This window comes from Scheffersomyces spartinae, assembly GCF_019049425.1.
Source record: "Scheffersomyces spartinae strain ARV_011 chromosome Unknown scaffold_3, whole genome shotgun sequence".
In the NCBI taxonomy this organism is placed as follows: Eukaryota; Fungi; Ascomycota; class Pichiomycetes; order Serinales; family Debaryomycetaceae; genus Lizanozyma; species Lizanozyma spartinae.
Genome location: NW_025065050.1, coordinates 434077 through 458135, shown reverse-complemented (window position 1 = coordinate 458135; position 24059 = coordinate 434077). Strand labels below are relative to the sequence as shown.

Below are 24059 nucleotides of genomic sequence, written 5' to 3'. Positions count from 1 at the left end.
TTAATCAGTTTTCATATCGTTCAACCCCAAGTCTTCATTCTGTTCATAAGTTCTTTCATAATCCTCAATGGTCATATTAGGATCATTATCTGGAGCATAAACATTTTGAATGTAAGAAGAAGCCAAAGGATCTTCCATCATGATGGTGAAGCCGATTTTACCTTCAATGGCATCTTGCAAACGAGCCAAAAACACAGTCCAATTTTGTTTGGTTTCTTGTTCCATGGAATCGGATTGTTCTTGAAAGACTCTACTATGCAATTCTTCATAGACTTGAGTTAAAAGTCCTTCAATGGTAGTGAATCTACCACCCAAAGTTCCAGGTACCAAATCCAAATTCAACTCTGGAATCTTCATACCACAAGTCTCACTCTTTAAGATATCTCTGGCCATATCTTCTGGATCTGTGATCTTTAAAGTGATCTTTCTACCCTTTTCCGGAATCTCACCTCCAGTCTTGACTTCATTGGATTTGTATCCACAATTATCACACAGAGTAGACATGATGACCACGTCTTTGAAGTGAGGAATGTTAACAGTCTTCATGTGGGTTTCACAAGGCTTGTAACAAGAAGAACAGGTGGCATGGAAGGTATGGACTTCATTATCAAGGTTTTCGATCTCAGTAGCATCAGAAACAAACCCTGTTGATTTTGGGTTATCAGATTCAGATTCAGATTTTTGTAACGTCGATGAAATGTTATTGGAGGTTGCCTTACGTTTGCTTTCAAGCTCCTTTTGATGTTGTTGTTCCACTTGATCTGCTGAAATCAACCCCAAAAAGACATTTTGTTCAGCAGTTCTGTTATAATCATACATGGCCCATTTGTGAGAAGGTTCATTGGGTTTATATTCTATCCAAGAGTTTCCAGCAGGATCGTCAATGGAGAAGGTCAAAGGCAAAGTGTTTGGTTCACCATTTAAATACGATTTTATCTTGGTGATGACTTGGTTGATCTTGTCATAAACTTCAGGTTGTTGATCCTTTCTTGCTTGTTGATCAGATTCCAAGTTTTCAATCATGTCTGTTAACAAGCCTTCAACATTATTAAACTCACCTCTCTTAGGTGGAATTTCAATATCTAATTCAGCAAATTTCACCGTAGCCGTTTCGGACTTAACCACTTGTCTGTTAAAATCTTGAGGTTCTTCAATCTTTAAAACATATCTGGCACCCTTTTCGGCAATTTGAGCTGCTGGTTGGATCTCATTATTCTTCAAGCCACAATGAGGACATTCAAAGGACATGATGATGATTTCTCGGAAATAGGGAATCTTGGTAAGTAACAACCGAGTGACTCCATTCTTGTGACAATTCATACATAATGAATCGATTTCTTGTACGGGATGGCCCTCGGCATCAGCTGCACCAGTAAGTCTGGGTGCATCATTAGATACTGATTGTTTTTCGGTATTGATTTGTTCTTCAACAATGTCACCAACACTTTGAAACAACTCTTTCTGTTCTTTGTTCTTTTCCTGAGACATGGTGGTGTTGATGGCTGACTCTAGCTTTGGTTTCTTTTCTTCTGGTTGGTTTGGTGAAGGTGAATCTGTTCTCTTCATATGAACAAACAAACTTTGTATTAATGTACGGAGATGTTCTAGAACCCACGGGAAGATTTGGTATGTTTCTTAGTATGGTTTTTTTTCAATGAGCTGATTAAGTTCACAAAGGCAGCTGAGTAATAAAGCGATGCGATTCGATGTGTCTTCTGCTTACGTCATCTATAGACGAAACAGCAGGACATTGCACGGCTAAAAAATCTGACAATCATGAAAAGCGTGTTGTATACAAACCACGGGAAGAAAAAATAAAACCCTATTATTCATATAGTTTATTCATACATCTATTCATTAATATTTGTCATATAGGTTCGATAATAGTTTACAAACAATCATATCTTGTTTACATGAAAGTATTCTCTGTAGAAGTTCACTTGCTGGTTGATACATTCTGCATGCATATGCAAGTCACGCATCGATGGACACCGCCTTTTGACACACTTAAATAATCGAACATTTTGACGCAATACAGAAATATGTGTATGTCAAAATGCGGATGCACGGGCAAACATGCCATCGGTTATTGAACGGAATCGCAGTTAAATGTATGACGTAAAAAACTTCAAGTTATATGTTATCAGATTAAAGATGACAAATGTCACTAGTTATTGTAATTTCCCGTACTGTAACATGATTGTCTGAATGTCTGGTCAAACGTCATTTTATCACGTGACCGTCTGCTCCAAAGAATGGACACTTTCGCACGAGAAGTTCATGATAATTATTAAAGGAGCCACATATTAGTAGTTATCATTACAGAAACCTTTTTGATTCTCAGGGTGTTAGTTTTATTAGTTTTAACTGTTGTGTCAAAACGATACGTTTCTTTGGAATTAAATAGTTGCAAACTCTGTTGATCATTTTAAAGCCCATCGTCTGTTTATTACTATTATCATTACTATTATTATTATTATTATTATTATTAGCAGACTGAGAAACCACAATTAATACTCCCTTCATTATTGTTACTGTGAATATCCTTAAACTACTATCTAGTGTTATTGTACCATAGAGACGTATCACATTCTGAGGTATCACATTCTTATCACTTTAGAAGATAGAACCCAGTCAGTCGAACCTCTACCCCATCACCCTATTTGATGAAGAAATGGATTTAAACCTGAGAGACTGTCATACAGGTACACCTGACTATGATCAGATCCTTGAGCTGGCTACTTCGCATCATGCATTCCCCTCGGTGCCAGTTTCCTCGTCTAGAGCAAGACTTGTGAACCAAACAAACGGTGAAATCGTGGTGGTACCCCTGCCTCGCCAACTACTACTGAATCCTCAAGAAGAAACTCATACGACCACCACGTCGTCCTCTTCGTGTTTGTGTCCTCCACCAGTGACACCTCCATCGCCATCAGACACTCTGAGAATGCCCGTTGTTGCGTCAAGTTCAAGTTCCAGCAGGGCTAGCCACAGTGACATACAAAGGAGCTCAACGCCACACTTTTCTACTAGTTTGAAAAAGGAAGAGAGCGATAGTATAAAGATCCCAGTGGTGGCTGCAACTACGATACCACGTCCAGATGGAACATTTGTTCCTCTTGGTCCCGGTGACAACGTTGGATCTTCCAGTAGTGGTATGTCTACCGTTTCTACTGCATTATCTTCCCCCGCTGTTACAGCAACCAACTCAACCAAAGTGTTGAATAATGGTGCTGCTGTGTTGAAACATTCTCGAGAAGCGACCCCCTCACGTGAAGGTACTCCGTTATTACATACTTCATGTGCAACTACTCCAACAACTGCAATACTGGTGGTGACTCCCTTTCTCGTCAAACACATTGGAGACCAAACCCAAATTCCAAAGGATAACTTTCATGAATATTGTTACCGTCATAATCCTGACATCACCTGTAATAAACTGGTGGATGAGCAGAAACTCAAAGAACTCCAACACCAATTGGAAAAACTTCCCTCTCGTGATCAAGAAGCTATATCTCATGTTTGGTCAATCTTTAGTGCAGCTCCCCGTCAACACCGGACACTTATACTACAGGGACTACTTACACAATGTTGTTTCCCTCAACTCCTGTTCATATCCCAAGAGGTATCTGTATTAATTCGTATTGATTTCATATCCATTCTTCCGGTGGAAATTGCCTTGAAGATCCTTTGTTATCTTGACTGTCGTTCCCTTTGTATGGCTGCACAGGTTTCCAAAAAATGGAAGTCTTTGGCCGATGATGACCGGGTATGGCACCATATGTGTGAGCAACATATTGATAGGAAATGTCCTAATTGTGGGTGGGGGCTTCCATTGATGCACATGAAACGTAATCGTGATGTGACCACTCTTGAGCCAAAGAAGCGTGCAGCTTCTGATGTGGGAGAATCTTCACGACCACGCATAGAAGAGTTAGATCAAGATCTGCCCAATATCAAACGTGTTAAGCTAGACGCGGAAGCTACAGTAGTCGCACCTACTGCTGCAGTAGTGCGTCGGAAACGTCCGTGGAAGGAAGTTTACTCCGAAAGATTTATGTTGGAGAAAAATTGGCGTAAGGGTTTCTTTAAAGTTAGAATGTTCAGGGGCCATTCGGATGGTGTCACATGTCTCCAATTCAATCGTAAATATTTGGTTACGGGTTCTTATGATACATCCATTAAGATTTGGCGAGTTGACACTGGAGAGTGTATACGAACCCTTACAGGTCATACAAAAGGTGTTCGATCATTGGCTTTTGATTCACAAAAGTTGATCACCGGAGGGTTGGATCTGACAATCAAAGTATGGAATTATCATACAGGTCAGTGTATCTCCACATACCGTGGACACGATGATGCTGTGGTTTCTGTTGATTTCCATAACAAGACAATTGTGTCTGGATCAGCGGACAAAACTGTTAAAGTGTGGCACGTGGATTCTCGTACATGTTATACATTGCGTGGGCACCTGGATTGGGTTAACTGCGTTAAGATTCATCCACCTTCAAGCACTGTATTCCTGGCATCAGATGATACTACAATTCGTATGTGGGATTTAAAGTCTAACCGATGCCTTCGTGTATTTGGTGGCATGGATAAAGAAGGACACATTGGCCAAGTCCAATGCGTTATTCCATTCACCTATAAGGATGAGATGATTGAAGATCACAATGACAGCGACTCTGAATCTGCATCGAACACTGCTGAATCCAATGCATTTGAACGTGCAGAAGATAATGTTAACCATATTAACCATAACAACAATAACAATGGAAATATGCATGGAAACAATCGTGATGACGCACGTCAAAATGTAACGAATTTAGGAGAAGAAAGTACTACATCCGAAGAAAATACATCCTCTGAAGATGTAAACCAATGTGAATTGAGTCTTGATGTTCAATATCCTACTCATTTGTTGACTTGCTCCTTGGATAACACCATCAAATTATGGGATGTTCGTACTGGTAGATGCATCCGTACTCAATTTGGACACATTGAAGGTGTTTGGTCTATCAGTGCCGATACTTTCCGTATTATTAGTGGTGCTCATGATAGATTGATCAAAGTATGGGATTTACAAGATGGGAAATGTCTTCATACATTTTCGAATGATTCCAGTATTAGTTGTGTTGGATTATCTGATTCTCGGTTTGCCGCTGGGTTAGAAAATGGAGATGTTAAGATGTATTGTTTTGATGAAGAATGTTAATGGGTAAAAGGGAATTATGGAAAATTATGCTAACTAATTATAACGGGTGTTAGCCGTACCATTGTATAAGGTTTAAGAGTATGTATAAGGTTTACGAGCATGTATAAGGTTTTACGAGCTTGTATATATGTTCTTTGCAGGAAAAGTAATGTATCATTATCTATCAACAATAAAATAAAGAATTAAATGTCAGAAGCAGCACAAATAAATTAAACAAAATGAATGCAATATGGATGGTGGGATATGGCATTAAAAAAAGTGCACTTGATGAACCAGCATAGTGTGCAAAATTCAGTGTAAAAAATGAATTAAGTAAAAAGATACTTACTTAATTCATTTGTTAATCCCCAAAATAGAGGATATAGTCTTGGTAGTGGTTTTATCCGAGTCCTTGGAGCTATCCTTTGGTTGTAAGTTCTCATTGAAATCAACCTTTGCTGAAGAAGGGAGGGAAACAAACTCTCCAGGGATCCCAGAGTTCCTAGAGGGGTCATAGAAACAATAATTATCAATCAACTCTTTGTATGACTGAGTATTGTATAGTTTCCTATTATGAATGTAATTGTTGACACCTGTGGATGGAGTTCTTCCCTTACTATTAGGATTATTTAGATTGGTTAAACGAGCCTTATCCAGGTCACTCCTTTCCATTGGACTAAACTCTGTTTTCTTAGGAGAACCATAATCATCAGTAGTATTCCCATTGTTAGAGCTGGTGTCTATGTTTGTATCTTTGGGGTTTTTGAACTTCAATTTAAACGTTGATAACGATCCTGGTTCAAGGGGATCAGTATTATAATCCAATGCATTATCATTGTATGATGATAACATTGGAGAAGATAGATAGAAATCATTTTTAACAAAATCATTGACATCAGATGATGAATTATCGTTATTAAAAAAATCTGGAACGGCCACTTCCTTAAGTGAAGCAGATTTCTGTTCGACTTTTGAATCGAGACCAAACTCCTTCGCCAATTTCTTCTTACTGTCTTCTTCTTCCTTGACATCAGCAGGAGTTTTAAGCACAAACTCTTCTGTTGGCTCTGCTGGGGTTGGCAGATAGTCTCTGGTCATTGAAGACAATTGGGTGTCAGAGTGAGATTTCCGCTTCAAATATGAATTGGAGTACTTTGGTTTCTTCTGGTGAGCAGAAATCTGTTTCGTATTCTGTTGTTTAGGTGCACGAGACTGGGACTTGGGAGACGTTGTAGAAGCTGCTGCTGTCGACGCAGATGCTCCTGCTTTTCCTGCTGGGTACGATTGCCCCTGAGATTTGATAATCTTTGTCAATTTAATTTCATAATTTCTCTTGTCGTTGTTATCCCAATATTCTTTATTATTGGTATTATATTTAACACACAAATGATAAGTTTTAACTTGAGAATGCTTTAAAACATCATCTGGAGAATCAAAACTGTTATTATTCATTCTGAAACTATTGAATAAATTCTCCAATGGAACGGTAAATAAAAACCGATCATAATCATGAGCCTTCAATACTTGAGGTCCATCTGGATTATATTTTGTAGGGATTTCGATGATAGTTTGCCAACAATCCAAAGTATATCTAACAGTGATATATTTTTGAAAGCTCAAGTTTTTAACTGCAATATGCCCTAGTAAATATTTTTTATCTGGAGAAATAAAGATTCTTTCCAAAAAGACTGGAGAATTTACATTTATTTTCCGTTCATAAACCATTGGAGGAAAGTTGATTAATTCCAAACTCCAATCAATTAAATGATCATGATGTGGATTGGGATAAGTTGTACTCAAAACTGGTGATTTCTTTCTTAAATTCTTGAAATACTCATCACCTTCTTCATCTCTTTCTTCATAAGCATCATCATCATCATCATCATCATCATCATCATCACTTTCATCACTTATATCAGGTGCCATATGATCTGATGGGCCCAAAGTTGGTGAGTTCAGTGCACTAATGGCCAAAGGACGATCACGTCTATCGAAATATTTCACATCATTATCACCACCAAAATGTACTTGTTTATACGTTGGAGTAGTTGGTAAAGAACGAGATCTCTTTTTCTTATCGAAATATGAAGGTTCTGAACTTTCCTTTAATGATGACTTGAGAATCTCTCCCGATTTCTTTCGGACCAACTTATGCGTAATTGGTGGACTCCCGGGTGAAGATAATGATTCTTTATCGGTACCATCGGAGTCTTCCATTGGGATTTGGGAGGAATGGGAACTGGAGATAAATTTTGCCTTATCAACATACCCAATTTGAGCATTCAAAAGGGAGTTTCTTCTGGTAGGATCATCTTGCTTTTCCAACATTTCCTTTGCTCTGGAAGGTTTATGCATGAATCTCATGGATAAGGGGATCTCTGAATCTGAAGCGGTACAAGATGATTCGTAGCTGTATGATGCTCTTCTATGAGGTGACGACTCATGTGGATGGAATGGAGCGTGGCCGAAAGGAGAACGGAATGGAGGAGGGTGAGACAAAGAGAGATGAAATGGATGTAAGTCATGGCTAGAGCCAGCTGATTCCTGTTTAGGGGGTGGTGTAGTAATTGGAGGAGATAACCTGTCATTATGACTGGTCACATTATTACTGGTAGCCTTATTGCCAGTCACATTCTGACTAGACACATTGTTAATGGAGGCATTATGACCAACCATATCATGACTGGTCACATTATTAACATTATTTTCATCTTCCCATTGCTTCCGTTCAATTGCAAGTTTGTCCAATTCTCGCTGAAGTAAACCAGCATGATCATTTTGAGGGGGTTCTTTCACCTTCAGAACTGGTTTATCGTTGTGAAGTTGGGAAATGGCGATGTTTGCCTCTTCCACAGATATTCTTGTCTGATTCCGTTTATCTACAGCCATTATAATGCAAACCGTCAAATACGTTCAATAGTTATAACCAAGAGACCAATCAACAGACCATTCAGCAGACCAATCAACAGACAGACCAGTTATATATGGAATGTTCCTGTGTGTCTGTTTGTCTGTTTGTCTCGATGGACTGTTGTAAAAATAGATTAGATACGTCTTATGGATACCTAGCAAATGTGACGTATAACAATATGACTCGTATTATTACTCTGTCTATACGTCCGACAGTAGTTCAATCAGACACAACTAGTCAGTGAGTTATACAACAAAAATATCCAAATGATGAAAGAAACAAGTGTCAACTGTTTTACAAAGGTTTAAAGAATAATAATAATACTGATAATAATATAATACTAATAATATTGGCCTCAACCCTTTAAGCGATGTATATAAGTTCTTCAGACATTCGGAAAGGAGCGAATATGGATGGACGGACCCGACATTTAATAATTTGTGTCTGAAAAATAACAGCAAGCTTATGAATATGACATAAAATGTACTACAAAATCAGGTTACTAATGCAACAAGGCTCAGATTGGTTACGTCGGGTGACATAAGTCATTTATTGAGCCGTCAGTCAATTCATGTCGGATAGTTCAAGTTAAACTCTTTCTCCAGACAATAGTACATTTTAGCGATTGCTTCCATACTAATGTAAGACTAGTGTTTCTGTACTTTGTATTGTTATCTATTATAAGCCTACCCCTCAGTATTAATGGGTTGTCCATTGCTGGCCACTACCCCTCATCCAATGGGATTATGGCACACGTAATATTAGTGGTGGATGAGTAAGTACCGTACACCTTTACTAATGAGCCAATACCTATTAGAGTATAATTTGGAAGACCAGCACAGATCATCATTACTCAAGTATTACTGACGACACTTTAAGTAATTGAAATACAATTCTATTGTTTTGTCTGGAGTCGTTCCCTCCACCAGTGACCGCCTCCTATTACTTGCAGGGACGACAGCAAACTTTGATTGTTGTCATCAGAGATGAGCCTACTCAACAAAGGTTGGGCTAGATTGTAGTAGGTGACGCTAAAACATGACTCGGAGTCAATAACCTGCCCGAATGACAACCTGACAGATGACACGACTGGCTCGAGGTTACTTGTAGTTCGGCACTAAGGTACAATTGGGTCCGACATCATTACCAAATAATATTATTAATGTATCGTATCCAGGAATAAGAAAATTAATGTCGTCTACAACTTACATATTCAACATTATACGATTAAAGCACATAACTTCATTACTATTACTCTGACTAATTATAATCTGCTGATATTATTAAGAGATAAATAGAGATCAGTCATGTTGTCTTGAAAGAATGGGTGTATACCCAGACATTTCTCCACCCCTATTTGCTTAGCTATTTTCATCTCCTGATACCTTGCCGTATTTGTGCCACTGTCGGTCAGAAATGTAGAGGCTACTATTGCAAAAACAGCAAACGAACCTTTGGCTATATTAGAAGATCAGAACCGCATAAATACTTGGTACAATAATTGTCGTATTTTACTTTTCTGTCTTGATCAAGAGCATCTCACGGTTACAGCAACTACCGAATGCATAACATACAGCTCCACCTCCAAACACCACTAATTGTTCGGCTTTTGGATCGGTTTGAACTTTGACTAAACTAAAACCGATGAAAATAGGCGTCGGAGATTCCTTCCCCCATATATTTTCGGACATTGAGATCGGCTTAATATTCATCCGGGAAGTATCGGTATTGATACACACAACAGTATTGTTCCGGGTTAATAATCCGTGGTAGTTAACTCCGCCGATAATAACTAAATTATTAGGACCCATAAACTCCATTTGACATCCGACACGGGCCAATAATGGTTCATTCTCAATCACTTTTGTAACAATTATAGCGATATTATTATTATTATTATTAATGTCTGAATTGTCTAAAGTAAATTCATACATTGAACCATTAGTTTCGGCAGTGACATTATTCTCTATTCCTCCCACGATATAACCTTTACCTGTTTCTCTGTTAAAACAAATTCCACACGAGAAAAGATTAGGAATAGTGTCACCTTTGACCGCGACATTTACCAACAGCTCTCTTTCAACATCATAGATTTGAAAAACGTCTCCGTTGTCTTCTTCTAATCCCCCAAATAACAAGACTCGTATGTTCAGAACAGCCACAGCAGCGTGTCTCCATCTGGGGGCGGTCATATCCTTAAGTCTTGTTGATTTTATTATTCCATTCTCCTGCTTAGTGAGCTTGTAAACATCACAATAACTTAACCCCGGTCTAGACCGGCCTCCTGTAAGTAACATCTGGTCAGTAGATAAAGACACAAGCAGGTGACACATTCTAGAAGAAATTGCTGCAAGAGGGGACTCACAGTTGTCTGGTACGTTCTTACTGTTCCCGGTGGTCAAATCGACCAAATATGTCTTATCGTTCCTAGTTTGATCTAATCCACCATGGACTAAGAGCTTATCTCCAAGCGGAGCCACAGCAGGGAATTTCAATTGAAGTTCTGTCAGAAGTTTCAATTTGTTCCAGCAAAGTGTATGAGAGTTATCAGCTACAGCACCATGAACTAGTTGGATCTTCGGATGGCTGTATATGGGAACGGTTTCGGTCAGGGCATGTAGAACAAAGTAATGCTGGCAAAACATGATAAACTCTTCCCATTCATCAAACTCTTCAATCTGACTAACAAGTTTCTTCAGCTCGTCGCTGATGATTTCGTTCCAAACTTTCCATAAGTCTCGCAGCTCCACATGTTTAAAATAATCTTGGAACCGAGCTATTTGGTCTTCTTCTTTGGGGTAAGTCTCAATGCAATGGATAGGAGATCCAAGATGATCAAAATGATAGAGCATCTTCTTAGCAAACGGATGGTACGGTCCCAGTGGTAAAAGTTGTTCCAATATAAGCATGTGAGAATCCTCAAGTTTACTGGCAACTTCGATCACCGGATTGGCAAACTCGGCTCTGACATATGCCAAAGATACTTCAGCTATGAAGATCTTTGTTTGCTTTGTATGACCCAAGTACTTATCAATTTGACCAGAAAATCTATTTGCATCCTTGAGATCACATCCCAAAAGCTTATACGTGGATGTTTGTAGAACACAGTCCTTATCTTGAGACGGTATTTGGTCACCGATGATTTGTTTGATCTCATCACTATCATTAATCATGTTCTTCTTTCTATCAACTAATTCTGGGTAGTCAAAGTCACAGAAGGCCAAGCTTTGCTTTATTGAGCCAGGTTTTTCTTTCTTCATATTTAATAGTTGGAAGGGTAAGGGATCAAATCCACATCCTAAATTGATGACTACAACCTCTTGGTGTGGCAGTTGTTCAATGATCTTTTGAACCAATAACCTAATGGCTTCCATGCGAAGCCAATAACCTCTGTTGATAGCCGGCGACCTTCTTTTGGGCTTGGGGACAAAATATTTAAACCATTCTCCAAGTTCTGGGTTTAATTTGGTGGTATAAATTTGCTCCACACTTCTTTTGGATGCAATTGAAGAATTGTTAGTACCTTGAATTTGGATATCTTGATACTTTTTTTTCCGTAGTTGTTTCTGTAATTGACGTCGGCGGCTGGCCTCGTCTATTTGGGGCTTTGCTTGAGCCATTATGCCTATTAAAGTGTTAAGTTTAAGCTGTTTAAATGGTTAAGTCTATACTACATTTGGCGATGAGGGCATAACTTGATGTAACTATGTGCACATCATACTTTTGGTAAGTGCACGTCTTTTGAAAGTAGTATAAGCTCTTTTGGGCTCAACTTAGTACAATTGGCATCCTATAGTAGCAGTAGATTGATATATGACACACAAATCAGTATATGGTAGCATGACGTGATTTAGAAAAGTGCAACTGCCGCTTACAGATTGAGCATCTATTTATAAACTCAACAAAATAGTTTGGTGATACTTTTGGGTGCTAAATTTATGAATACAAAGTTAGCATTATTGATATATACTGAAGCCTCAATGAGTGTTAAAAACAGAAAACTTGTTTCCTTAACCCAAAACCGGTATCTACCTTCTTCCAGTACATATTTCTTTGTACCGTGTGGTATTTTGACAGTTTCTTCTTTGCTACTAAACTCTTGCTAGATTCTAAGAGCAGAGAGGGGAAAAGTTTTAATTAGAAACAAATATTTACTGCAATCCAATACCTATTTACAAAGTTCCCTCTACATCTTTTCATTGGTATTCAGGTTAGAAGTTATCTCTAGTAGAATTTGAATCTCAGTCACGTGATGCATGAGGTACGGTTGATTGAGATGAGCTGGCTACACCATCATAATTGATAAATTTGACTCTATTGTACATACTATACTATAACCCTTTGAACGATGCGGCTAGAACCTTATCGAACTGTTCTGGTGAAACTTTCTGACACTGCTTAATGTAATTGGCTGCAGCTAATGTAGTCTTCAAATCTTTAACGTAATCAACATCCATTTTATCTGAGTCTTCATCAGTTGACTTCCCAGGTATTGGTACACCATCGCCACACTTTAACCAGATTTTCCCATTGATTCCAATGGCTATTTCAAACATACATTTGGTTGAGAGCTTCTCGAGTACCAAGAAACCTGGATTGAACAAAAGTTCTCGGGCGTAGTTAAGCTCAACATCAAATATGTAGCCGGATTCGTCCAACAAACCGAAACCTCCATCTTTCCCCGTAGAAAGATCAAAGCATTCCAACTCAGTCTCCAAATCAGGAATATATGAACTCACACGAGCATATACACATTGACCCTGTCTAAGATTAGGTCTGTTTTTCTTTGTAGCATTGGGGAAAGCCATCACAGATAATGTCACATTCGACAGAAAGTTCTGTAGCAGCACCTTATAATACTCAGCGTAAACACCCACAATGGTTCCTATGACCATATCACTTACCTGAGGTATATATCTTCTTGAGTTGCTTTCCAAATGTGCTGCTTGACGAGTTCCTTGTTTATTTCTTTGAATGTTGAGAAGACCACCATTTATAGGAATCAACTTAGTATCTTTTATGCCTGGTACCTTGTAGATTCCTGGTCCTATGGAAGTTTCTATCTGATCGGTGGATATGCCTAAATCATCCCCAGGTAATATAACACTCATCTCGCTCCCAATATATATGTTTAAGGTAATATACAGAAGTAGTAGTAGAAAGTTATAACTTCCATTTTGGAACTGAAATCTTGAGGCTTGAAAATTTGTGTCTCAAAATGCCATCACTTATCTAAGATGAGTTTGAGACACACAAGTTCGTGATGCTCAACGTTTTCATCATGAGACAGTATGATAACTCAGAAAATGATGCTAATGTATGATTGATACATAGTGAAGAAATGACGAAGCATTAGAGTTAACAGAGTATGGAGAAAGGTATAGAAGAAAACGTCACGTGATTGTAGTCGTATTAGTTGTGATTTAGATGTATATGATCACGTGCATATTCTTAAATACCTTACATCAAATCGACTAACTTTTCAGTAAATACGAATAATAATAATAATAATAATAATAATAATAATACAATCCTATGTTCCCTTAATTTCCCTTATGCAAGTAGTAACGCTCTGTCTTCATAAAATTCCATCATAGTTCTCAAAGAAAGAGTAAACTTGTGTTGATTCATGCGTTGTTCAAAAGGCTTATAATCTTTAAGTAAAAGCTTAGATTCGGTATCGTATTGTATCCGATCTTGACAAAAATTCAACTTTTCTATATTTCTGGTATACATGGACAGTTCTTCCTCCTGGTTACGAGTTAAAACACAGCAAACTGAAGGTGCATCCAATACTTCAGGACTAACGATTTTTCTAGTTGGAAAATGCTCTGGACGAATTAATGTGGTGTTAAAGTTTTTGATGTAATCCTCTTGAACATTAGGAACACAACGAGATTGTAACCGATTTAATTGCACATATGGAGTATAAGGAGATTCTGTAATATAATGGATGTTGTCAATAAAAAAGGTGAACCTTCTATTAAAAAATTCAAATAATCTCATTGTGTAATAATTGTTCTTTAAAAGATAATCTCTGGATTTGAATGCTCGTGATAAGTATGTTTCTTCATTGGCTTTAAATATATCCTTCCTCCCGAGGAACTGATTGTTCAGAACCAAAAAACTAACACTGAAAAGGTATTTCACAGATGGAATAATAGCATCCATTGCTACCAGTAACGAATAATAATACATGGATAATGTTGTGAATAAATCAGTCAAATATGCTGATTCCACCGGATAATTTGGATTGCTGGGAGGTTGGACCTCGGTATCACCGGGGAATATACTAAACCATTTTCCCCATAATTCATAAATAAGTTCAGGAGAGTAAACACAAACTGCATTAACATCCCGTTTCTCAAATACCATAGGGATCAAAGAATTGGCTAAAAAATCACTTAAACAATTGTAATAGTATTGCAATCGTTTATAAGTTTCGAGAATCTCTTTTAAATAGCTTACATCTTGAACGTTGATGCATCTCATGAACTTCTCAGGTTCATTGTAATAATTCGTCAACTTCGAGAAATTAGATTGGAATTCATGAAGAAATTCTGGGTCATATGATGGGATGGCAAGTGTTTTAATGATGTATTGTAATTGCTTCATCAAGTATTTGATTTCAGCGGGGACCATATCTGGTTTCTGTTCAAATAATGGGCAAACATTGTACATCAAATAAGACACGCCAGATGCCGATTTGATATAGCTTCGATAATCATACCATAACAGGAGCATGGACACTGATATAAAGCATGAAGTATACGATAACGCAATAACCTCTTGCGGGTTAAACTCATTAGATGAGTAAAAGTTACTAACGCAGTCCTCTATACGCTGAATTGCTTTATCCTTCCATTCATCACACATGCTATAGGTTTCGGATATAAACCTTGAATAGTCACACTTCCCATTATAATTGGATTTGTTACCAAAATACACAGCTTTACCACTTCTTGAAAGTAACATAGCGGACATCATTAAACACTCATAGGATTCATAACTATAGTCTGCATGAGCCATGACATCTTGGACCGAATCTAATAAGGAAACCGGGCCGGGAAGAAAACGTGAACTGGGCTCTAAGAGTATAGTTGCATCCATGCTTTCATCCTTGAACTTTGTAGGAATATGCTGAAGATCATTGCTCTTAAACACCGTACCTGCCTTATGTGCCCCGAGCAATACATGCTTTTCATTATTAGGCGAGCAATAAGTGGCGGAGTTGGGTACCACATCAGGACCAATCTGAGCATCACTAAGAAATTTAGAGTTATGAGTCAAAGTATCAGCATTTGAATCTGTTGAAGTTGTGGGTGATACACTTGACAGATGTTGTAGAGCTGATTGGTAGGAATCATGGGAAGTAGTAGAACCCGTTGTGGCATTTATTGACTTTCGTAAAGTCGCCAGCAGTTCGTTTTCATATTCAGATGCTCCCGGTTCGGGTGATAACCCATCTTCGGCATCAAATTCTTCTAAAGTAACATTTCTAAAGTGAATCATAGGATATTTAAATGTAGGGATCTTTATGGGGAGATCTTGTAGTTCGAAATTCATTTGGAGTGCCAGACTTCCAAGCTCTGTGTCGTGACCACTTTCGGGAGAGAAGGAGTTCATATTTTGCATAGCAGTAGGAGTTGTGACTTCATTCTTCAATGAAGATGTTGGTAATCGATAATCCTGTTGGATTTTGCTGTTTTGGTTTTGTCTTAATGAATGAGTTAACTTTATTCGGTATATCTCTTGAACAGACAATGATAAATATGAGCATGGTTCTTTATTAGTCTTGGAACAATTTTGGCACGAAGGTAGCGTTTCATCACACCTTATTTTCTTCCGTTTACAGTTCGAACATCCAAGTTTCGAATTTGTATGCTTTCTTCTTGTGGTAGTCTTTGGAGTCCTAGCTTCCCTAGACCCCATCGTTTTTCAAAAAAAAACTGCTACTTGATTCAGATGGGCTCTTTGATGGAGAAGACAGGCTAAGGTCAGACACAAGCTCTAACGATTTAGTCCCAAGCTTCTCTGGCTAGAACCAAGCTCAAAATCTATAATAAGAGTAGATTCCCAAAAACCAAATTTGAAGACTGTTTGGTGATCTCTTGTTTGTTATTCGTCTTCTCTGCAGAACACCAAAGCTCTATCAACTCTTACTCTTAGGATATAGTTTCCAAAATCGCCTGCCGCACGAACAGTTGAATAATTAAAAAGAAAAATTCTAATTCAACACAATCGGACAACAAGTGGCTGAAAAGGTAACACAATGCAAAACAGGAAAGTAGGAGTCAAACCCAGATTGTTCAAGAAAATCAACCTGCAGAACTGAACTAAAATCTAACAAGGATTGTTTTTATTATTCAATTGTTGGTTCAAACTTTGGGAATGAACCAATTTGCAATTATTGGGTCCAGAACTTGTATGGTGAAATTATATGACCGTGGATGGAATTGTGGTGGTACTTGCAGTGGGATTATAAATAAGCTTAATCTCAAGTACGTACTCTGCACATTTACGAGAAGTATAGTGCAACTTAATTTCAAGTGATGAAGTACCTCGTAAAAAATAAATCTTTGGTTCGAAAATTTGTTGTATATGCTTTTGCAAGGTCCCCGGATTAACCTTTATCTTTATATTGCTTTGAGAATAATCATTTACAGTTTAACAAAGACCATTTATTCATAAACCGCAAGCCTTTTGCATCCACAGGAACTATTATAATTGTTTTCTTTGCCCACTTTTCAATTACCACATTTTTATGTCTAATGCACTACGAATAAAAATTCATTGTGATTAAAAGCTTCAACGAAATAGTTTGACTTGTTCGCTGGGAACGATAGCCTACTGAGGTCTTGCGGAGTTCCGACAACAATGTTGATCCTTTCTAACCATTAAAAGAACAAGATGATAATGCGCTTTGCCAAGTCGCTTGATCAAACTTTCTTCATGATAGCCACGGCTTAACTCCCGCAGCGAATTTATGCCAAACTCTTATCTCCGCAAAGAGTCAATGCATCCGCCGTCAATGCAAATGTACAATCATCCTCACTATTACAACTAAACGTCCTCACTCTAATATTTTCTTCAACATAAACACATACGCCCACCACCAATCAAATTTCCGCGTCTCATCTCAATTCTTCAGTTAATCACTCATGACTAAGCTTATATCCGCAGTATTAACTACTCCATATTTCACAAAAACCAAGGACCCACATTTAAATGTCGTATTGCGTCAGATTGTATCTATCTCCGCATTTCACAAACACTTGTGTTTTGACGCATGGAAATACATTGTTAACTCCATTACCGAAATTAAAAGACATAGACCGAAGTATATACCTCAGGCATCGTATCAGCCAAACTTGGCAAAAATGCCCGACATTAGTGGATATCACCCCGACTTTTCATTTCTGAGTTTGACTTAACATTGCAAATGAATCTTCAAATGAAATATCATTCAATTCATCCGAGATTATTGTTGGCCTACCGACATGAATCTTCGTTTGAAAAAAGCCTAATTCACTAAATGTAGGACTTCTAATCGATGAATCAGTCACTTCACTACCATGCGAATAAGATTTCCCTTTCTTGAAACTACTCGATCTTTCAAAGCCATTCCCGGTAAGGCGGTCTTCCAAGGGTATATGCAAGAAAGAAGTTTTCTCTCGTTGTTGCAGTAAGCTAGAAGTGGCGGAGATACCATGAGCATCCGCTTCCAATGAACACCTTCTGACCTTATTGTTTAATATGCTTGGCTTATAAGAAGGGAACAAGTAATTCATCGTGGCAGTACCAACTTGAGAAGCCAGATTAAAATATCCCCCGCATTGTAAAACTTTCCGAACAATTTGTAGTATTTGGGAAGCGTGGTCGATTTTTCCTGTATTCCATTTTCGACAGAATGTAGTAACCACTTTCGATTGGACAAATAATGGATTCTTCCGTTTCTTGTGTGTGTATCTTCTTGTTATTGGATAAAATGCTAGATTACACATGGAATTCCATTTCAAGTAATGATTAGTTAGCTGTAGAACTTCACTACTTGTTTGGATATCAACAATAACTGAGCCGCACCCTACTTCAGTTACTTCCGTACGTTCAACAAATACAATAACACCATTCATTAAAAAAAGCTTTAACATCTTGTTAATAATCAACACCAGGTTCTCTTTGGATAAATCAAATATTTCAACCCCAATTTGCAGTAATCTCTTAGGGAATGGAAAACATTTCAAGAATCCAAAGTATATTCGAGAACGCATTAGTATTAGAATGTCAAAGTCAACTTTCTCTTTACCTAAAATGCAGGTGAAACATTTCTTTCTAAAGGATAAATCTGTATCCGTGTAACCATAACACTTTAAGTGGCAGTGTCTTTTACACCCAATACAATCAAAGCTTTTCTGTGGATATTTGCTTCCTAACAAAAACTTGCATTCACATAATTTAACGGTGTCTGGTCTTGATGCTACCAATGTTTGTCTATTTTTAGTGAATAGTTGTGCTTCATCAAATGTGTTCTTTACCACACTCCCGGACAAAGATGCCAGATATGGTAAGACATTATCACTTTTTACTTCGGTAGTGTAAACAGCCACACCGAATGTGTGGTAACCAGTATTAACTGAATCTAATTTAATTACACCTTCTTCTCCGACATTGCCAAGAAGTGGGAATTGTGAAGAACCTGTGCTCCTGAATCCTGATGGCTGATAATATTTTGGAGAAGTCTCATTTATCAATAGATTTATAGATATTCTCTTAAGTGATGGTAACGTGTTCAAATCTTCAGTGATATCAATTAGATTCTTTAAAAGAGTGCGTAATTTATCTCTTGTTGAAGTCGTCATGGAATGTGCTGAGTCGATTGTACAAATGCTGTTCTGTGAACTTACAGAAATACTTTTATGATTGTAACTTATCATAAATAAATAGCATTCTCGTGGTTCATCTGGATGATCAGAATCAGATGCAATTGTCAACTGTAAACCCTTTAGTGCCCTTCTCATAATGGCATCAGATACTCCCGAATCAATCCAACTCAAAAACCTATCTACATTTTGATTGGACCCCTTTATCAACTGTTTGTATCTTATTGAATGAGAGGAGGTATCGTTGTTGTTAAGCAGTTCGTTGGGGAAACGATACTTTGCCCACTTGTACGAATTCTCATCAAAAATACACCTGAGATAGGTGATTGAATAAAGAGCGATTCTGAGTAGCTCTTCGATGAGAAGATCGGAGTTACTACTGTTTGAGTGAGCCATTGAGTTACTTGTGGTGGCAAAAGAAGACTGATAGGTAAGTTTTTTTTTCGCAACCAATAAATGCAGCAAGAGTAACCAAGAGATTAAACCATGAGAGTAGATAATTAGAGCATTGAACAGACATGAAGAAAAAGCAGGAATAATCCGTGATGGCTATACGCATGCGCTAGTCTGAATTTCTTTGATGGTACCAAATCATTCCAATGAAGACAAGCCAAATAAAAATAGCCCACACATTATACAATACGGTATATAATGAGAGATACAATGACGAATGTAATGCTATCTTACTGACATACAAAGCAATCAGTATACGTTTATGATTAGGCATACGCTGTATGTTCCTACAACTACGGGTGATGTTTTCTATTCTAAAATCATTATCCCAAAGGCATAAGCAAAATAGCCCACTACTGTTTTACTGCTCGCTTCCAGCTACTCAATTTGGTTGCTCCGTAGTTGATTCTTTATAGCTGACTCTCCTGGCTGCAGCTACCCCTTACACCTTTTGCGACTTAAATTCCCCAACACGGAAAATAAAGTCGTGTGCGGTACACGATTCCCTCTTATGTAGCAGAATATAATCGAGGAACAGAATCACAAAGGTTTATTCTATGCTGTGAGGACGGGATATAAAATTGAGTGACAGGGTTAAGTATTACATTGACTAACCTCCTAAGTAAAAGTATTGAAATTTTTGCTTATATAATCCTCTGTTGAGAATTTGGACCCATATTTATTGTATGTTGACGGGATATCAAATCACTATTACTACCATAATTGAATCATCATCAAACATAATAGACAATGTCGCACACTTCTGCTAGTGTAAAGTCAATTTACAGTGGTAAAGTGAACTTTAATACACCAGAACATCCACACACATACGATATTGATAATCAATCCAATCCAAGTTTTGAGTTTGATTCCCTGTCAAATTTGGGTAAGAATAATTCTGATAACTATGATTCTTCTACTATTTCCTCAACAGCAGACTTTCTCTCTGGTAACGATTCCGCACCACCAACAGCAGCAGCCGGAGGTACATCTGTTCCATCATTCTTGATGGAAGATAATGGCTTAAATCCAAATTCAGAGCCTATATCTCGTCCATTGCTGAGAACTTCAACAACTTCGTGTTTATCTACGACTGCTACTAAAGATGGTATAGAAGGTAAGAAACTTCACAGACACGGGCCTACACCCTATTCTTCAAGTGTCATTGCTAGTATGATTCAACATCAAGAACAACAGCAGCAACAGCAGCAACAGCAGCTGATACATCAAAACGCACAAAACAACCCATCTGGTACTGGTTCTACTTCCAATACACCCCACACTAATACTAATGTGACTGCAACCCAAAAGGGTAGTAGTGGTAACAATAATCATCCTCCAACGAAGTCTCCGTTACTGCAATCACTTCCCCCCCCATTACGTATGTCGGCCTCGGACTTTTATGCAATGGACCCAAACCCCAGTCTGGCATCCATAAAGACAACAAATGCAGAGTTTGATGGTGAAGGTGGTCTTGGAGGCAAGACATCAATTGGAATAGAAGAATATCCTGATTCTATACCCCAGGTATCGCTATCGGAGAAAATAGATCTCATTAACACAGATGCCATCCGGGACAAATGAAGGGCACACTTTAATGTTTTGTGTTGTATTATCTCTACTATGTTGGTAGTATTATTATTAATCTAATGACTGTGACGTATGTTAATTGACTGTAAACACTGCCATGGTTCACTACAAATGACTGACACTACTCTGTGTTACCTTAATTAGAAGGTTCTTGGAGGATCTATATTGCTATGTATAATTAATCTGGGGTAATGTGCTCTTTCAATTTACGCAGTGAAAAATTTTGAGTTTGAGAAACTTTTACTTGGTCTTTCTTCTTCACCCTTCTATTTATATTTATTACCCTGTAATGTTGAAGAGAGTATTGGCGCCTAGAAGAGGCGTCTTACGTGTCACTTCTACTACTACTGCTAGACTCGGTTCTGGCTTCATCCACGCGCAAAGATTCCAATCGCAAACTACTTCTTCCCCCAAGGAAGTGTACACTAAATTGTCGGACACCAAGGACCCTCAAAGAAATGAATTCTTCCAATACACATGGGGCTCGTGGTTGAAGAATGATAAGGCAGAAAGAGCCAAGAGAGAAACCTGTTTCTCCATCGAAGGCGTGGCCACTTTGTTGTCTGAGATTACCGCAGAAGTTCTAGACTCTAAAAACGTGTCTAAATCCGGTAAATACATTGTAAAGGCTCCCAAACTGTTGAAAGATGGTACTGTTTTATTGAACAATAATCTTTCTCTCTTGGGACTGTTGCCTGGTGGTGGCAATAAATTGGGTGTCAAATCTATTGCCAGTATCCATGAAGGGAAGCACCATAGGGTGTATAAAGTCACTCTTACCACTGGGAAGGAATTGGTGCTTCGTATTCCTTATAAGTTAGAATCTGATTATGCTATTTCGCAAAAGGTTAAATCGGAAGCTGCTACTTTGGATTTCTTGAATTTGAAATTGGGGGCCAATGTTCCCAAGGTGGTTGCTTATGGTGCCTCAAGAGACAACCTGTTGCAAACTCCATTCATTCTAATGGAATATATATCTGGAGATTTGTTGATGAAAAAGTGGAATCCAATGTCTGATAATGAACAAGAGGTCTTGGACGTTATTAAGCCATTGGCTGATTTCCAAGAGAAGATCTTGTCTATTGTATTCAATAAGTATGGTTCCTTATATTTCCACGATGATGTGTCTGCGTTACAACAGGCTGATTTACCCTATAATGGTGAAGAAGATGCTACTTTGAAGAACAGATGGAGAATTGGTGCTTCTGTTGAAAAGGCATTCTTCAAGAACAAAGACAAGTTGGATAAGAAGACCATTGCTAAATACACTGGACCTTGGGATTCCTCCAAGCCATTGTCATTGGTTTCTGCCATTGCTGACATTGAATTGGAGAATGTTAAGAACAGATTGGCTTTGCACCACGCTGAAGCCTCAAATGTCATTGAAGATGTGGAATTACTCAAGAGAAAGCTAAAGTCTTTAGAAAATTTCAAGACCATGGCTCCTTTATTACTCAATAATGCTTCTACTTCTATTATGAATGTGGAGGAAGTGTTCAAGCCTCGGTTGAATGTTCCTGATTTGGATCCCTTGAACACCATTGAAAATAATGGAAAATATTATCTTGTTGATATGGAATACTCTTCTATAAAGCCATTTATTTTGAGTGCTTACCCTTCATTTGTTGCGTACCAAGGTGCAAAGATCCACAATTTGGAAGAAGACGTACCTGGTTATAATGAGATGTCAGATGTTGAGAAGGAACAGTTCAAGTTTATGTACTACAAGACCAGAAATGAGTTTATGTGGGAAAAGGAATTAAATGCTAGAAGACACGATTTAATCTCTATTGCTTCTCCACATATCAAGGCATTAAAGAGTCCTTATGCTCAAGCTTTGGAATTGAAGAATGATAAGGATTATTTGTATGTTGAAGGGTCGATGATTCAATTGCAAGCTTTATGGGATGCTTATGTCGCCAACGAATTGTGTAACGCTACGGATTCAACCTTCCCAATTAAATATTCTCCTGAGTATTTGAAGGAACATCAAGCTGATTTAGAAGACTATCAAATGGAAATTGTATCTACCCCCTTTGCTGCAACTGGTGGGTGGATTCCACAAGATATGTTTGAGGCCTTGAAGTCTAAGGGTATCATTAAGTTTGAAGACAATGGTGATTTTTCCATCGCTACTGATGAAATGCTTGCAGCTGAAGAAGAAGAAGCCAAAAGATTAGAGAAGGAACACGAATCGCATGCAGCTCCCAATACGAAGATTTAATACCATGAGAAACCATTCTACGATCATATCCAATTCCAATTGATCAGGTTCCACTTTTGCTGCTGTTGTATATTAAAGTTCGTCTATAGTCCCTGTAAATATATGTTGATGCCTTTTAAAGGTATTTTCTAACAATTAGTTTCACTCGTAGATCAAAATCAGGTGAAGTTATTGCATCGTTAACTGAGTAAAAGGGGTTGAGAAGACATTTGACATATAGATCGTTGACTTCGTTGAAAAACTGTTTTAAAGTAGTATCATCTTGTTTAGCATGGAGGGCCAAATTGGCATTAGTTGGAGTCTCGTAGCAAAGTAAGAATTTGATATTACCCTGCGTAATGTACCCATTGACCTGGAGTCCAAAAAAAGCATCGATTTTCCCTAAATGAAACTGGTTACTATTCCATTGGGCATCCTCGACCACGTCTAAGGATGAGTTGGCTATAAATGGGAGGATCTCTTTAACACTGGCGGAGAACTGGGATTTGCCCGGTACTCCTTGAGCTGTTGGGTTTTTAAAAGAAGCAAACTCTAACTCGTATAGTGGCCGGTCCAAAGTTCCTATTATGGTGAAGTAATACGATGCCATGACAACAACCAGTGTTATAATCTAATATTATAAACCACTGTTGTTAACCACTCATTTATGGTACAGTTTATAGTTGGTGGAATAATGTCGTCATTTGACCAGCATCAACACATGTCGTATAATGTCGCATGTTTTTTATGTTTGTTTATTTTTGGGGTCAAACTGGGGAATGACTTACTCCTAATACTGTTAGCTATAACAACTGCACTACTATAAGT

The 24059-nt window shown here is 38.0% G+C and overlaps 10 protein-coding genes across 10 annotated transcripts; 3 read left to right on the top strand and 7 right to left on the bottom strand.

Moving 5' to 3' along the window:
• On the bottom strand, positions 1-1566 carry ZPR1 (zinc finger-containing protein; the record flags this gene model as incomplete). Its single annotated transcript, XM_043194078.1, has 1 exon — positions 1-1566. The coding sequence occupies one exon, from the start codon at positions 1564-1566 to the stop codon at positions 1-3; it is 1566 nt and encodes a 521-aa protein (XP_043051130.1).
• Positions 1567-2674: 1108 nt separating this feature from the next.
• KQ657_003351 (ubiquitin-binding SDF ubiquitin ligase complex subunit) lies at positions 2675-5215 on the top strand (the record flags this gene model as incomplete). The annotated part of the gene is made up of 1 exon (XM_043194077.1): positions 2675-5215. The coding sequence occupies one exon, from the start codon at positions 2675-2677 to the stop codon at positions 5213-5215; it is 2541 nt and encodes an 846-aa protein (XP_043051129.1).
• A 333-nt stretch (positions 5216-5548) lies between these two features.
• KQ657_003350 (uncharacterized protein) lies at positions 5549-8083 on the bottom strand (the record flags this gene model as incomplete). Its single annotated transcript, XM_043194076.1, has 1 exon — positions 5549-8083. One exon carries the CDS (start codon positions 8081-8083, stop codon positions 5549-5551), a length of 2535 nt encoding a protein of 844 aa, XP_043051128.1.
• Positions 8084-9616: 1533 nt separating this feature from the next.
• PPM2 (tRNA methyltransferase) lies at positions 9617-11725 on the bottom strand (the record flags this gene model as incomplete). The annotated part of the gene is made up of 1 exon (XM_043194075.1): positions 9617-11725. One exon carries the CDS (start codon positions 11723-11725, stop codon positions 9617-9619), a length of 2109 nt encoding a protein of 702 aa, XP_043051127.1.
• A 711-nt stretch (positions 11726-12436) lies between these two features.
• Positions 12437-13216, bottom strand: RRP40 (exosome non-catalytic core subunit; the record flags this gene model as incomplete). Its single annotated transcript, XM_043194074.1, has 1 exon — positions 12437-13216. One exon carries the CDS (start codon positions 13214-13216, stop codon positions 12437-12439), a length of 780 nt encoding a protein of 259 aa, XP_043051126.1.
• A 442-nt stretch (positions 13217-13658) lies between these two features.
• Positions 13659-16865, bottom strand: ZCF17 (Zcf17p; the record flags this gene model as incomplete). Its single annotated transcript, XM_043194073.1, has 4 exons — positions 13659-15839; positions 16734-16739; positions 16799-16805; positions 16861-16865. The coding sequence occupies 4 exons, from the start codon at positions 16863-16865 to the stop codon at positions 13659-13661; spliced, it is 2199 nt and encodes a 732-aa protein (XP_043051125.1).
• Positions 16866-17518: 653 nt separating this feature from the next.
• On the bottom strand, positions 17519-19381 carry HOP1 (uncharacterized protein; the record flags this gene model as incomplete). The annotated part of the gene is made up of 1 exon (XM_043194072.1): positions 17519-19381. One exon carries the CDS (start codon positions 19379-19381, stop codon positions 17519-17521), a length of 1863 nt encoding a protein of 620 aa, XP_043051124.1.
• Positions 19382-20188: 807 nt separating this feature from the next.
• Positions 20189-21022, top strand: KQ657_003345 (uncharacterized protein; the record flags this gene model as incomplete). The annotated part of the gene is made up of 1 exon (XM_043194071.1): positions 20189-21022. The coding sequence occupies one exon, from the start codon at positions 20189-20191 to the stop codon at positions 21020-21022; it is 834 nt and encodes a 277-aa protein (XP_043051123.1).
• A 295-nt stretch (positions 21023-21317) lies between these two features.
• Positions 21318-23252, top strand: AIM9 (uncharacterized protein; the record flags this gene model as incomplete). Its single annotated transcript, XM_043194070.1, has 1 exon — positions 21318-23252. One exon carries the CDS (start codon positions 21318-21320, stop codon positions 23250-23252), a length of 1935 nt encoding a protein of 644 aa, XP_043051122.1.
• A 115-nt stretch (positions 23253-23367) lies between these two features.
• TRS20 (TRAPP subunit) lies at positions 23368-23841 on the bottom strand (the record flags this gene model as incomplete). The annotated part of the gene is made up of 1 exon (XM_043194069.1): positions 23368-23841. The coding sequence occupies one exon, from the start codon at positions 23839-23841 to the stop codon at positions 23368-23370; it is 474 nt and encodes a 157-aa protein (XP_043051121.1).
• Positions 23842-24059: the final 218 nt, after the last annotated feature.